We start from the raw sequence: 16,246 nt of genomic DNA on the forward strand, positions 1-16,246 counted from the left end.
GGAGGCTGCATTTCCTCATACCCAAGTCTTATTGATCTTGTTTTACTGGGGGTTGCAGGTTTCCTGAGCTTCCAGTAGCACTGCAGTGAAGTGCTTTTGACACGTCTGACCCTTGTGGTGCAACCTTAGCACCTCCATGGCAGCTATTGTGTACTTGTTTGCACATCACGTGTGGGTAGAACGCACACTACATGGTGCTGTTTATCTAGGCTAGCTGGTCCTCTGCCCCAGTGTTTCAGTAGAGATGACTCATACTAGGAAATTGAACACAGTCTAATTCTGGATAATAAATATTAATCTGAGATTTTTTGTTTGGTCATTTATATTTTATAAAGTTTTCAATAAATGTCAGATTTTCATCTCCTGTAATCACACAAGTTTATAAATGAACACAACTATATAATTAATTAACCATATGGCTCGGTGTTAATAAATAAATAATAAAATGCGCGGTGATCTCATCTCCCATCTAGGCTAATCTATTGATGATAAATAAACAGTCATTTCAAGCCAGAGACCGGACAACTCTGGGAATTGATCCAGATCTAAAAAGTGATTTTCTGCGGGAGTAAGCAGATTCCGCCGTAATAAAATAGGTGTAGCTTCAGGATGGATATTTTTACCAGCAATGAACAGACCAAGAAGTAATTTGTATTCTGGAAGAGAAATGGAGGTCAGAGGGATCTCCAAGTAATGCTGGCTTCGGAGAAATTTTGTATATTAGCATTAAATTATGATTTACATGAAAAAGAAAATCCAAAATATTGAAGAGTCTGTGCAACACCAAAATAAATGTAATAAATCAGAGTTATTATTGTTCCACATCTCGCATTACAGTCTCTGCCACCTTACAACTGTACAACTCGGAGGGGGTAAAGCAAACGTAATGCAGTATTTTATATTGACCACAATATAGCAATTTTATGAGACTATTTTTATTGATTTTAATCTCCAAGTGTTATTACTAAAGTCTGTGTGCAGAAGACTGTCTCTGAGTTTTTAAAGAACCTTCAAAGTTATATTCTAATCCTGAAGCTACAGTTAACGCTGGAAATGCTAGATCTCCTATTCAGTGACAACGTGGCACAAAACACGGTTGCCCAGCTCTCTCTGTTGCCATTTGATCTTGCCATTGAACTTCGGTTTGTCTGATCTGACAGTCTGATGGTGGACAGGGAGTTGAGCAAGCGACAAGTTCATGACGAATATGCTATGTTCTTTATGTTCCATCTCTACATGTTGTTTTACTCCGGATTATAGTACATACCCCTTTTTGGTGACCTAAAGCAGGTAAATATCTAGGCGCAACTATTAAAAGTAACACAAAGGTAATGGTCAATACAGATCTCAAGCCTTTCATTCATTCATTCTCTCTTTCACAACGGGAATTCTTCAAATGATGACTTTGACACACTTGCTGGCTGTCCCTGTTCCTCTGTCCCTCCCCAAACACACGTTCATTATCTCCAGAGTTCGAATGGGCACAAGAGTCCAGCACAGAGATCATTTTGGTAACTAGACTGGCTGTCTGTCAGAGGCATATCAATCTGGGAAGCTCCCAAGTTACCCTGCAAGCTCAACGGACAACTATCCTGATGAGAGAGTCTTCACACTGTCTTTTAATGACATCAACAAAGACGAGGCTTTGTATTTGGTAAAGGGAGTGAAATGGCTTTATTGCCTTTTCTGTGAGGAGGATGGTAACAAGTACCACTGGAGGAGGGCTGTGGGATTGTGTGCGCCTCCTGTCCTGGTTTAATGCTGATGGCTGTGTTGTTGCTTTGTGTTTCAGATCCCGTGCAGACAGCTCCTCCGGTGGGGCGCGCACAGAGTTGTCTTCTGCAGCTCTCTGGCTCCCTACAATGGTGAGATGAAGGCATCGCTCTCTCCTTGTCGCTTTTGTGTTGACGCTTTTAACAAAGCAATTGGCTCAGAACGAATACCCAGAGTTAAATGTAAAGGCACTCGGCGAATGAATACTCATTGTCCACAACACACACCAACACAGAGTGAGTTGTTAATCTCACAGGTATAGCAGTCAACTCTTTTGAATCTAATCAGATATTCCCATATTGTAACCCTCTCTCTGACAGTTTCCATAATCTTATTTATTCTGTATTCTTCCACTGCCTTTGAGCCAATGAGTCCTGTTTTGTCAACAGACATTTTCTTCAAATCCCACCGCGGGAGATCGGGAACGCAACTTGATTTGCTACTTGATTTGTTTTCTAGTAACCATGCTTTCGGAAATAAACGAGTCTGTCTTTGTAAATAAATACTGATTGTCAGTGGAGTCAGCTCTGTTTAAATGTCACAGTTGAGAGAGCCTTGTTTAGGTTCAAGTCTTGTTGAATCTTTCATTTGATTGGCCCACCGCTGTGATATATAATATAGTATAGTATAGTAGCGTTGCAGTGATGCTTCAGATCATCACTTTACAGACAGCTTGGTCTGTTGTGTGGATGGTGTTCTTGTAACAGTAAACCATACCCACCTGGAAATCAGACCTACCTGTGAATAATGTAAACTACCTGACCGGTTTGAGTTACTGCTTGTGCTTCAATTATTAAGTAAGATCTTTCACTGAAGTTCAAAGGGCTACAAATCAAAGAACATTATGGCCTGGCACCACAGTTATAAGCTGTTCCTGCCAGCTGGCTGAATACAGGGCAATGCTCGTGTTTCTGCATGCCAGCAAGGTGCTGTTGAGTTAGTGATGCTGGTGAGACTCCTCCCTCTGGCACCAGAAGATACCGGCCAAGTGTTTTTTTTGGGCACTCTGTGCGTAGAAAATGACATCTTCTGGATGATCCGTTAAATCGACACCATGGTCACACAACAGACAGCTGTTGTCAGAGGAGAGGTTGTTGGTGTTCTTTGTGGTCGGCAGGAATATGGGGGGACTGATGCGCTGTTCCTCTCCCTGTCCGTCAGACGTCAAGGTGGAGTACAAACACGAGCGCCCCGTGCTGGCGCTGCCCCTGCCCTCCAGGAAGGAGTTGTGCCGCTTCTCCCTGCGGCCGCTACTCATGACCGTGGGCGACTTCCTGCAGGACGTCCAGAGGGAGGACAAGGGCGTGACGTTCGCTGCGGTGCTGAACACAGGTGAGGCTCCCCGCCTTCCCACCCCCAGCAGATAGACACTCAGACCCCACCGCACAATTTCACGTGTGTCGGAACATCACGTGTTGCCTCGTACCTGAGAAAACTGTCTCCCCCAGACGGTGTGCGGGTTTCCTCGGCCACCTCCCTTGACGTACTGCTGGACAAGGACTTCCAGCTGGTCATCAACGACATCACCTACAATGTGCATTCCCCCCCCAGAGGTAATTCGATCATTCATTTGCTCAATATACATCAGGCGGTTGCCTTTTCTTGCATCTCACTCCTTAAAATATCAGCTGGATGCAAAACCAGTGAGACATAGACTCAGTCTGGCTGGCGTTTTCTGAACCCAAATACATCTGCAACCAGAGAAGCAAACGTCTCATTTCTGCATCTGTATTGTCTTTTTACCTCTAAACCATCTGAGAGAATTCTTGCCCTCTGAGAATCTCATTGCCGTGTTGTGTGTTGTGTTTGCAGAGAAGGCGAGCAGTGAGCATGTGAGTGAGCTGGAGGACATGAAGACCGTGGTCCAGCGCCTGCACGCCGCGCTGCACTTGACGGGACACCAGCTGCTGCAGGAGCGGGAGCTGCTGGAACGCATGGCTGGTCTGAAGCACGAGCTCTCGCCCCTGGAGGAGGTAGGCTGGCCGTCGGAGAGGCTGGGGGACTAAGAAATGCAAGGTGGTCTCTTCCATCAGCATTTCTTTGAAGAAATTCTCAACAAGAAATTGCTGACTGTGCCAACGGTGGTCGGCCACATGTCTCTGTGTGAGCAGGTGAAGAGCAGGCTGTTGACCAGAGCGGAGGCCAGGTCGACGCGGCTGCTGTGGACGGGCCTGGCCGTGCTGTCGGTGCAGGGGGGCGCGCTGGCCTGGCTCACCTGGTGGGTTTACTCCTGGGACATCATGGAGCCCGTCACCTACTTCATCACTTACGGCACTAGCATCGGAGCCATGGCCTACTTTGTCCTCACGAGCCAGGTAACCCACAGCCTGTCTCTCCCCGGCTCTTGTGCTGCGTACTGATTTTTACCTTTTCTTATACAATACTGTAAACGAGTTTCCCTCAACCGTAACCGTGACCTCAGTGTGTTTTTAACTTTTTCTGTGGGTTAATGGAGGTTTCAAAGGAATGGCGGCCGTGTTTCATCGTTTAATGCTTTTGAGTCTCACGTTGGCATCGAAATCTACCCAGAGTCAGAATGTCAAGTTACAACTCTCTTGAACAGGGCGATGCTCTTCTCCTTTTTGTCTTTCGCCGACAGGATTATGTCTACCCTGAGATGAAAGACCGGCAGTTTCTCCATTACTTCTACAGAGGAGCCAAGAGGCAGCGCTTTGATGTGCAGAAATACAACCGACTAAAGGAGGAGCTGGCGCTGGTATTGTATTGCATCACATTATCTGCTGCTAGGGGCATAATTCTGTCTCGTACCGACACGAACTGAACAGAGCTACAGCGATCGATATGGGCTTGTGGGGATGAGTTTTAAAACTCGATGGCCGCCTTTCTTGTATCTTGCTCGAGTCCCGCGCTGGTCATCGAAGCCTCGTGTCTGGTGTTTGTGTGTGTGTGTGTTTACAGGTGGAAGAAGACCTGAGGCGGCTGAGGAACCCCATCCAGCTGCAGATGCCCATTGACCCGATCCAGCCGAGGGAATGAACACCCCTCTGTACCCCTCCATACCAGTTGACACTCCCCTAAGTGGCCCCATCCTCCTTTCCACCAAGCCATCTTCAAATAAAACCAGCTCTTTTGAAACGGGTGCCTGTGGGTCTTTGCTTGTATCCTCTCTTGTTTGTTTATGGTGGCAGAGAGGTCTGTGCACCCCAAAGCGTCCGAGTTTTCAGACTAACGCTATGAAGAGTCTACAGCCAGCTCCTGGACAGCTAGAGTGCTCCTTGCATTTAAATATAAATCAATTAACAGGCATACCTGATCCAATTATGTGCTCAATCAGTGGAGTAGATTAGCTTCAGCTGTGTGTTGAAGATGCCTTTCAAACCAGACATGCTGGGGTTGTTCAGAAGCAGGACTGAAGGCTATTATGATAGACCCCCGCTCTCCCAGGCCAAGCTCATGGATTGACCCAAACCAGAACCTGTATGGGACGACTATGCAGAGCGCTTGGTAAGGAATAAGGTAGGCGGGAGAACAAAGGGCAGCCTAGGGTTCGAGTGTGAGAAGTAAACCGCAGGTGGGACAGAATAACCAATCCAGTGTTACCATCAATACCAACCCCATAAACCTTAGACCGCCACGCGTAAGCAGCTGGAGGTGGAGGTTACCACCTGTCAATCTCCATGCAAGTTACCCAAGACATGACTGTTAAAATAAAGTAAAAATGCAGGCAAAGGTTTGTGTTTTTTTATTTTTTCCATTGAAAAAAACTATTCCATACCATTCCAATTTGATTCACTTGATTAAAAAAAAAAACAGCTATAAAAAATACATCTTGTGTTCGCTGAAGAGAGGGCTCCTGTAGACGTGCTACAAGGGTCGGAAATTGAAGATTGTTTTCTCTCCCAATGCAGTACAAAGTGTGATTAGTGAAACAGTCACCATGGATTGACAGACTTCCCACATGAAACGCTACCATTTTAAGCATCTGAAAGACTGGGCTATGTGCCGTTTCACCCCCTTTTCCACACCATTCACATTACACCGACAGGGAAAAGCACTCAGTGTAGCACACGGGAAGACCTCAGAATTAGCCATCGGACAGAAGGCAGTACATGTACTGGACATGTCCCGCTTTCAATGCAGGGACATGACTGAACTGGTGATGGTCAGTAAGACACAATGACTTTGCACAGGACAGACGCACGCACCCCAGAACCCTGAGATATTCTGTAAATGATACACAAGGCATAGTCTTGTATATTCATATACATAAAACGTTTTAAAAGAATGACTTTCACATTGTTCCATGTGAGACAACATCAGCTGAATTCATCCCTCTGTACCTGCTTGGTGTGAAAGGACTACACACTTTCTGAACACGTTATAAAAACGCCAACCGGTTTATTAGCTGCATGTCAAAAAAGGGTACATTGTGCATTAGTGGTTACCCAATTTTTGAGGCTTTGCATTGAATGAATGCTACACGTACGAGGAGTTGGGGGCGACTGGGCCGAAGGGAAAAGACAGCGATTCCCTGTATCGGTGGGATGCGTTTTCCTTGGTTGTGACTCCGCTTGTGTTACACCGAGTCTACAAGCCCTGGAGATACTTCTGCGACGAACAAAAGCACCAGCTGGGCCTGAGAAACCTCGACTCATTTGACTGACTTTTCGGATGTATTTGAATAAGCGAAAAGCCAGAGGGGTGGAAACATGTGCCGAGTGCCAAATGTGTATCGCCCAGAGCACCATTTAAAACAGCGATTTGATACAGAGAATAGGGGCCACACCCTGCAGGACTTTCCAGAAGCATTTAACTCTTTCGCTATATACAGCACACACAAACCCATAACCAGCACCATGAAGGAAGAGGGTTTTTATGTTTTTAAAAAGGGGAGGGGATTTTTCATTTCTTTTTTTAAATCAACTAACCAACGTCCCAAATATAGTTAGTAGGTAGTTGTCTAATTAAGTACACAGATGACTCAAGTTTATACTTTAATCTGATATGCAGAGCATCTTTTCTTGGTGCTAGAAACCAAGTTATTAAAAACTTTTGCCACTTTAGATTAAGTCTTTGAAAATCAGGAGTTTTTGTTGTTAACGTGCCGTTATTTCACCACAGGTAAGTGGGTGAAGCACTTCCTCTACATACGCAGCGTGATGGGGGACCGACCACAATGGTTATGGTTTGTCCAGAACAATCCTACCTGCTGCTCTGCTGAGCTGCATGACCCCAAGTTTGCCGTAGTGACACCAAGCGCAGTCGGTCAAAAAGCAGACCCTCTCTGAGCAGTGAAAATGAGGGTTCTTTGCCAATGGTAGTATTATTGCTATACATTAGACATAATAACGTGTTCTTGTAGGAAATTAAACTAGCTTGTAACAGCAGTTCTCCGAGTTAAAATGTCAATCTTTACTGAGCTACAGCGTAATGGAAACCGCGAGTGGCAGAGTGTCCGAGTTCATGATCTTTTTTTAATGCAAACCGAAGTTGAATACTAAGGTAGATGGTATTAAAACTTCACCATCAAAGCATATTAAGACAAATTCATGATGCGGTATTTAAAAACTAGTAGAAAAAAATGCGAGGCAGAACATAAACCCATAGGTATCCCGTGTGTACCAGATGACACTGCTCCCTCAGAATCAATAGAATGATTAGAAAATGATAACATTGAAAAATACAACAGTCCTGTTGACCAAGAAAAACCCTGACAAGAAGGTATGGCTTTCACAAAGAACTGAAGTGTTCAGATGGACTACCAATGTAGTCTTCCTACCTCAGCCTGACATACTGTATAAAACAAATTAAAAAGAAAGAGCCGACCTCTCTGGGTTCAGGGCTGCTCAGACCTTCTTGGACCTGAAGTACAGTTTCTTGGTGAGCATGGAGGCGAAACAGGGCACCTGCTTCTTGCCGATGGCGCTGCGGTCTTGGCAGTTGCCCACTGAGCGCGATGACACCTTCCTGTTGACCAGCGTGAGCAGCTCGGTGAACTCCAGGGTGCTGCCGAAGCGCCGCAGCATCTCGCACAGGTCCTGTACGTACCAGGAGCCGTTGACGGTCTCTCTGTGAGAGTAGTAGCCTTGGTTGGGACAGAGAGAAGACCCGTCACAAATATGGTCGGGTCATCAAACTCCCCAAAAACAGTGTAGACCAGAAAAAGCTCCCTACCTTCCGCCACCGAGTAGCACATGAGGAAGTCCGCTCCGGCGGGCAGGGTGTAGACGGCCCCAGCGTCCACCACCACATCGTTGGTTTGCGCGTTGTGGTCCACCACATCCATGGCCGTCACGGGGTCATCGTGTCGGTCTCCACGACAGGCCTGCCGATCAGCGGAGAAAAGCAATGAGCAAAATGGTGACCGCGTTCTCGTCAAATCGATTGTTTTGTTCTAGAACACACTGTAGCGGTTCACCGATTTCTGGCTCCCAGACTGATTTGTAGACGTGATATTCAAATAATTCAAATGTGGCGCCATTGATCTGTTCTCCGCGTCGGCTTTTCATGATCAGTAAAACTTGGAAGGTTTCAGAGAACGGAGGAATATTTATATCACGTACAAATGACAAAACATTGATATGCCAAAATCATGACATTGTGGGGAAAAAACTATTATTGTCTTAATAGACGCGCATGCAAAGGGTCTTGTCTATTAGGACGAGCACCGCTTACGACAGAATCTACTTACTGAGGATAGAGATACGAAGTCCATGACGTTTGCTTCACAGTTGCCAATCAGCAGAGAGGACACTGGAGCCAGTGCCAGAATTTGGGTACGAGAATTGTAATTTGTTGTTTTCAGTGACACAAATGTATAATATTGTTTGTGTTTGGATAAGATCATACAGGAACTGTATTCACGTTATTATTTTAGTAAAGTAAACCTTGGTTTAACAAATTCAGAATTGTTTATGTACGTGAAATATATCCACAAGTCTGAAATAGGTCTTCTAAAACTACTGCCTGCACAAATAAAGCAGCAATACTGTGCTGTTACACTCTTCAGGAAAAAAAAAAAAAAGTTTGAAAACATAAAATAGCTTATTTTGGTTTCAAATAAAACTGGAAAAAAGTTACTTCTTACCTCTTGAAACCTCAAAAAGTATCTTATAACTCCATAGGCTACTGCTTTGGAACCACGGTGGAAAACATTCAAGATGTAACAAGTCTAGCTTTTTCAATACACATTCAATGTGTAACATCAGTTACGAGACTTCCCAGATTATAAACTGTGATTTCATATTTAAACGGAAGATTAATTGCAGAATATAACAATTCACTGTTTTACATTTTAAAAGCTGTGACGCGTGACCAGTTTTTGCAGACTCATTCCAACTGTGATGTTTAAAAATGGACAATACGTTTTTTGTTCTTAAGATGTCTGGTGTGCTTATTAATTTACATATTACAGTATATATAGTATATTAATTCATTTACCTGAAGGAATGTGTCAATTTTAAGAATCAACTAAGTCTCACACTATAGCTCTCTTGCCTGGTACAACCCGTCAGTTTAGCAATACTTATACATTGAAGTTCGTAAGGACTTACTCTTTAACGAAGCTACATTTTAAATGTACAGAATAAAGCAAGAGATTCTATATTCTAGAATCCTATTCACCCACTCACACGCTCCACTGACACCGTGTCCTTGCAGACTTCCCTTGAATATATTGAACTTGGCATTTTAAAATGATCTCACCAGAACAATACTTTAAATGTCCTAAACCATGATTATGAAATTAAAACCCAAGAGGCAGCATGACAAGGTGACCCTGACTGCAGCTTCACGATATGAGAAAATAATCAGCTGGAAGAGAAACTCTGGGGAATAACATTTCACTCGATTCTCAAACAGCTCTGAAGCTGATGTGACCGTTTCCATAGACCCATTTTGACCCGCCGAACGTTCTCACCTGGAAGATGAAGATCTTGGGCTTGCCAACCAGGCTCTTGCACTTGTCTCCCTTGAACAGAGCCGTGACGTCCTGGATTTTGATCTTGGCGTCGTAGGCGTACACATGGTCGTTCTCCCCGTGGCTCAGGAAGACACAGACAAAGCAGTCGGCATCTACGTGCTCAGACTGGGAGGCTGAGGAACAGATAAGGTTATGAGTTTAAACTTCACCGATTCACCAAGACTTGGCCTGGGTCATGTTTCATCAGTGTACTCCCGACAAAGGAGTGTGAGGTTTTGATGATACCCATTAGAGGGATTTAAGCACAAGTGCATGGCTCATAACCACAGCGTATCTTCTGTATCCAATGTCATACTCTGCTAAGCTGCCAAGTCTCGTTCGGATGGTGTACAAGACAAGTTCTCACACAGTTCCACACGGTCAGCTTCGCAGGACACAAACATGAGCGATGGCTAATAAAACCACAAGGGGAATGTAAACCATAAGCATCCATGTTGTAAACTGAAATAAATTACCATGTCCTACAGCCTATCTTTTCAAATCGTTTGCCGACTAATGGCTTATGCATCGCCTGCTTAGTGTTCAGTCTGCAGTGACCTTTCTAGCCAATAGAAGTTTCTTCCAGTGTTTCTGCCACTCTGCGCACTTCACTTCTCATATCAGTTTCGCTTTCACATTAACCAGGATACTGCAGAGTAGGTGTCACTGTTTTCACCACCTCACGTTTATCAGCCGACAGACTGTGTGAATCGATAACTAAAGGAATGCATTACGTATACAAGCTTCAGTTAATTTCATTGTCTCCATTACAGAACGATCAAGGCTTACCTTCATGAATTTTATTCAGCACCTCTTCCACTTTCAGATTGTTGTAAGCTTGCACTTCAAAATCTAGATCCTGAAACCTGTGGAGTGTACCAATCATTATTTATGTTTTAAACCAGGTTTGACTTTTCAATTAAGTCACTTCATTAGTGCATGAACTGTAAATCATGATGGGACATTTTGATAAACATCCTTTCATTTTCGTTTGCAGTGTATACACAACTACATATATTACATTAATATGTCACAATAAATAAAAATCTACACTCACAGAAATCCTTAAACCCGGTGACAAGGAATTGTAATTCTAGTTCTCATATAGATACCAGTCTAGTTCCACACAAATACAAGTCTCCAGCCTAGACCAGACCAAAACGTTAATCTGCCCATGAATCTCAAATTGCAAACCCATTCCAGATTGCGTTTGTGTTTAGAAGTAGTACAAAGCAGCTAATTACTACAGATTAAACTGCGATTGTGGATGAGTTTGTAATCTGCATTGCGTGGGCAGGACAAAGTTCTGTTTTGAAAGCCATAAAACCTACATATGCAAATTGAGACTGATGCAGACCTTTTCTCGAGGTTGTATCTGTCAGCGTTGGTGCCGTGCCGGTCCGGCATTCTCAGGTGCCAGAAGAAACGCTCCTGGTTGAAGATCAAGGCGAGGCCGCGGCGCTTGTGGCTCATTTTGTATTCCTCTGCCGGGTCAAAGCGGTCAGAGCTGGGAAAGCACGGTCGACACAGGGGTCAGGACAACGAACGTTTTCAACACAAGACAGGACCCACACGTTGATTTTGGTTGCATATTGGCGTATGAAACGACAGATCTGACAGACACACCGTAAATATTTTCCTTCATTCTTTCTCTGCAGGATTTTTTTATTATTATTTGGTTTTCTCGCTGGGTATTGGGAGTCGATACCACATTGTTTAAATAAGATTATGTATATGAATCTGTGACCACATTGTTGCGATTTCTTCCATCAATTCCCATCTCATCAGGCATGCCCGCATTCTCAGTCAGAATAGCAGCGTTTTGTAGTCAGGTGATAAAATCTACACCAACACAGCTCTACGGAAGACCTAAAACTTGTTTAGGCTGCATATGTGGTAGAACCAGCTATGCTTGTTAGTAAGTTGTTTTTACCTCAGAGTATCGCTCCGAAAAACCACTGAGGACATGAGGTCTAGAAAAAAAATAGACTGTGAAACTGAAAGTGGCCAATCTATCTTCAGTCTTCTTCAGACACCAACAGCAACCACATTGAGCACAGACATTTAAGATTCAAAATCATTAACATTTTTACTGCACTGGCAATGACATGACAGACACTCCAGGCAAGAGGACCTGCAAATATGAATAGGTCTGCTCACTCCCTCATTCAAAACATACATCTCTCTGCAGGCCGTCCAACAGACTTATTTACATTTTATTGATTTGTATATACTCTGAGAGAGAAACGACTTTTATACTTCAGCTGGCAATCCCCTTAAAAAGGGACCCAAATAATCCTCACCGAGTCATCAAAATCATTTCACGGCGTCAGTGAGCAAAGTCCAAGATTCATATTACAGATCATTTATTTAAACCACAAATACGCCATAACCGAATGACTCAGAACTGTTGAAATGTACCGACATGCACTGTAAACTGATTAAAGATAAACCCTTTAACCAGATGATAGTCGATCGAATTCACAAATGTAGTTAACCATTAACTTTTATGACTTTTTTATCAAAGAAAGGCGGTAATGGTTTTCAATATTAATTAAAGCACTCTCTCTGAACCAACTTTCTTGAGCTTCAGCCCCGCAGCCTCACATAGATCAAATACAGACCACAGTTGGACAGACTTGGGTGAATCATCTAGTGGAGTCTCGTTTCTTTTTGACCATTCAGTTCTTTTACAAGTTTCGATTTTAAGAAAATTGTTTTTGATGTGGTCTTCGTTGTGGAGGACTTTTAAATCAAATACATTATAAATAATGGAATGTAAAGCCTCATCTTGCCCTTTGTTTACTTCCTAAATAATATGCCAACATTTGTGATAAAACTGTTTTATGTTACACTCCATCTAAGTCAAGCAGAAAATGGTTTGGCAATCGTGGGTAAGATTTATTAAAGACGACTCCAGAGAGCACAAGGGAGTTTTTTTTTTTTTTTTTTAAACACACAGGGAAAAGCTGTGCTTGGGGTCTCCGTCATTAGATCCACACCCTAAGAAAAGTCCTGACATACTGAAAAGTCTTACCCGCTGTAGAAGGCATCTGTTTCGGTAACATTTACGGCAAGGTCTGCTAAAACAGAGAACCGAAACAAAACATTAGTGCACACAGAAACATATACAACTTTTGGGAAACAAGCTGACGGGGAGGAAGAGGTTATTTGAGGAACCTTTTCCTGAAGCTCTGAACGCTCCAAAGACACCATCTGATCAGAAGACTAAAACAGAGAGCACACATCTCGGCTGGAGCCACAAAGTCGCCACCAGACCCAACTGGAAGCAGCCTGCGCGAACGGAAATCAAGCAGGATCGTCTTGTGTGAATAATTCACTCGCGTTTCTAAACCACAGTGACCTCAATCAGGAGCAGCTGAAAAACACCTTGTCTATAGGTTGCAAGCGCAGGATTAATTAAGGCAGTGGATCACAACGGAGAAACACACATCTACCTTCGACACTGCAGTAACTTATTTTGAATTGAGAGAGAGGGAACAAATAAAGGGGGCTGGGGGGCTTTTGAAATTAACGGAGCAGGGCAGACTCAGGTCGTTTCTAAGGTCAAGTGGCTGGTGTGTTAGCATTTGATAGGGCGCTTCCTCTGTGCAAACAGCACACAATACCCTCAACGCCCTATTTCAGCCGTGTTCCCCAGAACAAAGCACAGTGCCTGACATTATTTTGACAGTATATCCTCCTGTTGACCAGAGATCATGGACAAGACTGCTAGACACAGCGAGCACTGCCAACATCCTTTAAAACAGGGCCAGGGTTGTATCGCAGCGCGGCCGCTTCTTGTGCGAGTGTCAGGCGGCTGGACGAGGTCAGAAGCCCAATCCGAAGCCCTCACCTCTGGAATTCTTGTCCGTTGGCTCGCTGTCTTGCTCTATTTTCCCTGTAACACACACAGAGAGAAAAAAAGAGAGAGAAAGAAAATATAAATACATGCAGAACAGTTTCAAACTATTTATTATGAAGCAATAGGTGCATTCTTGCCATTTACTCCCAGATTTGTAAACCTTATATTAACAGCAGCCCTGGTTATGGTTTCATTTCTAATTCAAATGTATTTCACAACTTAATCCTTGACTAACAGAACTGCTGGTCTTCCCAAAAATCCCTTTTAAGAAAAGAACAGAACACACTAGTGCTGTGGGGTGTGCAGGGGCCTGCTGGCACTGATGTCTAGTTCTGCAGAAAGCTGACTCACTGGGATCCTTCCAGGAAAACACTGGATGACATGTTCAGATCAGCCAGCAACCCAGCAAGACATGTTGAGTAAACGCCTGGGGTCTGTAACATGCAGTGAATTTTTGCAGTGAATTCAGTGTAATGCAGTAGGACGTTGTGTAAGAATACCAGCAACAGGAAGGGAAATATAACTTCCAAATCCCTTAAGCCAACTCGACACGGGTTTATAGTGCCATGTCACTCTGTATGTGTTGTATGCAAGTGTCCAGGCGCAAACAGACTGTCCTGCAATCTGTTAAACAAAGTCTCAAATGAAAGCAAGAGGCGGGGAGTTATAAATGTATAGCTCAGAGCGCTCTCTCCACACGCATGATTTCAAATAAGTTTCATCTGTGTGACTGTTGCAAAGCCCAGAGCTTTATAAACGTCTCCACCCTAACTCTGCCCAATACACTACTGCCTTTGTCCTGGCACTGCAATAAGGAAGGGAGTACATAAAATGATCTATATGATCCAGAGCGCATAGAGATTTCAGTTGATCATTTTTAAAGGGATAATGTATTTTATTTTCCCCATTCGATCTCTATCATAAACATATTTTTTAATGTGATTGGTATTGTTTTTCTTAATGACTACCCGTATAAAGTTATTTTAATTTAAATGTATCAATAAAAGCATGCCTAGAACATGCTGTATCACGTATAGGAAAAACAGGGCATTTCATTTCTGCCATAAGCAATTAGGGTCTCAATGCTGTCCTGAAACATACATGTCCCCCCAGAGCGCTTTGATTTCATAACGTTAGCAGGCGTGCTGTATAATCCAAGGACAAGCACCTGAAACACCATCACCCACAATGATACATCTGCAATAAGCACCACCTCACATCTGGTGATACGGCTAGATGTACTTTCTGCTTTAAAGTAAGAGAAACATTTTAGAAAGTAACGTTTCTTCGCCAAAACGACCAGCTATGAGAGGAATCAGGGGTTTTCTGTATTTCTTATCTGAAACGGGAACAGCCACACATTTGCATTCACTGCGCCTGACCGCACGAAACACGAAGACGGGCTCGGTGTCTGGACACGTCAGCTGGAAACACGCAAAGCAGCTCGGAGCTGAGAGAGAAAACGGCAGCACGGAGGGGGACACTGTCACCGTACCTTTGCCGTCTTTCTTCCCTGAGTTGGCCATCGCGTCCCGCCGCTGCCGAGGTCGCACTGAGCCGCCAACTCAGCCGTCGGGTTGAGCTGCCGACGGAAGTCCCGCCCCCGCGCCGTGATTGGCTGCGGCCCAGGGAGGCGGGGAGTGAGTGGTGGTTCGGCACGTCAGTCACAGCACCCTGGCACTGTTACAGCTTCCGCAGGGACGGATACAATAGTAGCGAGGGGAAGCGGCCACAATGGGAGACTTGACACTTCCTTAAAAAGCAATCTGCAACATTTCCCACCTCCTGTTTACTGGCCATAAAGTTTCGAAAACAACCTGAAACACACAGACATATTTAAATCAAGGGCTTCTCCATTTCCTAATGAAGTTTGTAAACTCAATTGCTTAGGACCCCGAGCACGACCAGGGCCCCCGATTCGCTGTGTTACGAGTTCAATAAGACACGACACGACATTATAGTGTTTTAGTTTCTTTTTAAATAGTTTTCCAAAATATCTTAACCTATTTGTGCAGTCAATGATAGGCGTTTAAAAGCAGTTGTGTAACACAGTGATTGACAGCTGTGTGTGTCAAAGCTGCCGGTGGACTTGGACACATGTCAGGAATGAAAACATTAAAAACAGTTTTACAAACTAAGCCAGGGAAAAACCCGGGTGGAAGTAATACCACAGGAGATTGTGTATGTTTTAATTGCTTTATTTAATTGCTATGGCTGTCAACCAGGTTTGATTGTAGCTGGATGAAGACTCCCCAAGATGTTTCCACTCACACGGTTTCAATCTACAGCTTCTCTTTTCCAAGTCATGCCTGGGAAGTTTATGATTTCCATCTTCCCATCTTGTATGTGGTCGTCTTCTAGGCATTTAATCATCTATTTGGGTCCATTCAATAGCTAACTTTGTCCACATATAAACATTGACATTAAAAAAACAACAGTATTTGTGCATGTGAGGGGGTGCCACAAAAATATTCCTGCTTTGAGCCCCCACTGGGCTAGCACCAGCTCTGGCACACTGTATGTTTTCAGTATTTTGTACTGACTGTATGAGTCATGTGATGTGCAAATTTGTATATGCACTCATGGAAAATACAACAGTACAAGAGTACATATTCTAGCATCACGAGATCATATAACACACTGGTATGATCTAGTGCACCTTATTGCAGAGTCACAGGTTTGCTTAC

General features: G+C 43.9%; 2 protein-coding genes across 3 annotated transcripts in view; one reads left to right on the plus strand and one right to left on the minus strand.

The window, feature by feature from the left end:
* LOC136766847 (calcium uniporter protein, mitochondrial) overlaps positions 1 to 4,869 on the plus strand; it is a 40,359-nt gene extending 35,490 nt beyond the window's left edge. Inside the window, exons 2-8 of the mRNA XM_066720689.1 lie at positions 1,793 to 1,865; positions 2,935 to 3,105; positions 3,222 to 3,326; positions 3,586 to 3,746; positions 3,885 to 4,088; positions 4,373 to 4,489; positions 4,693 to 4,869. Of these exons, the coding sequence (XP_066576786.1) occupies positions 1,793 to 1,865; positions 2,935 to 3,105; positions 3,222 to 3,326; positions 3,586 to 3,746; positions 3,885 to 4,088; positions 4,373 to 4,489; positions 4,693 to 4,770 (909 nt within the window). The 3' untranslated portion in view covers positions 4,771 to 4,869. The remainder of the gene's footprint in view (positions 1 to 1,792; positions 1,866 to 2,934; positions 3,106 to 3,221; positions 3,327 to 3,585; positions 3,747 to 3,884; positions 4,089 to 4,372; positions 4,490 to 4,692) is intronic.
* Positions 4,870 to 5,461: 592 nt separating this feature from the next.
* LOC136766848 (caspase-6) lies at positions 5,462 to 15,182 on the minus strand. 2 transcript variants are annotated; one of them, XM_066720691.1, is made up of 8 exons: positions 15,055 to 15,182; positions 13,551 to 13,595; positions 12,732 to 12,774; positions 11,052 to 11,201; positions 10,484 to 10,560; positions 9,653 to 9,828; positions 7,909 to 8,059; positions 5,462 to 7,819 (listed from the first exon to the last, which is right to left on the minus strand). In XM_066720691.1, the coding sequence occupies exons 1-8, from the start codon at positions 15,083 to 15,085 to the stop codon at positions 7,581 to 7,583; spliced, it is 912 nt and encodes a 303-aa protein (XP_066576788.1). In that variant the 5' UTR covers positions 15,086 to 15,182; the 3' UTR covers positions 5,462 to 7,580. The 2 variants fall into 2 exon arrangements, with proteins under 2 accessions (XP_066576788.1, XP_066576787.1); XM_066720690.1 differs by having other exon boundaries at positions 12,732 to 12,777.
* Between the last annotated feature and the right edge of the window lie 1,064 nt (positions 15,183 to 16,246).

This window comes from Amia ocellicauda, chromosome 13 (assembly GCF_036373705.1).
Source record: "Amia ocellicauda isolate fAmiCal2 chromosome 13, fAmiCal2.hap1, whole genome shotgun sequence".
Lineage (NCBI taxonomy): Eukaryota > Metazoa > Chordata > Actinopteri > Amiiformes > Amiidae > Amia > Amia ocellicauda.

Bases quoted from the DNA above. Each gene is read 5' to 3' on its own strand.
- LOC136766848 (XM_066720690.1), bottom strand. From the start codon at position 15,085: ATGGCCAACTCAGGGAAGAAAGACGGCAAAG. The intron at 11,202-12,731 runs GTAAGACTTTTC...GTGCTTTCCCAG, and splicing joins ACAGATGCCTTCTACAGCGG to CTCTGACCGCTTTGACCCGG. The intron at 8,060-9,652 runs GTGAGAACGTTC...GCTGATCGGCAG, and splicing joins CCAAGATCTTCATCTTCCAG to GCCTGTCGTGGAGACCGACA.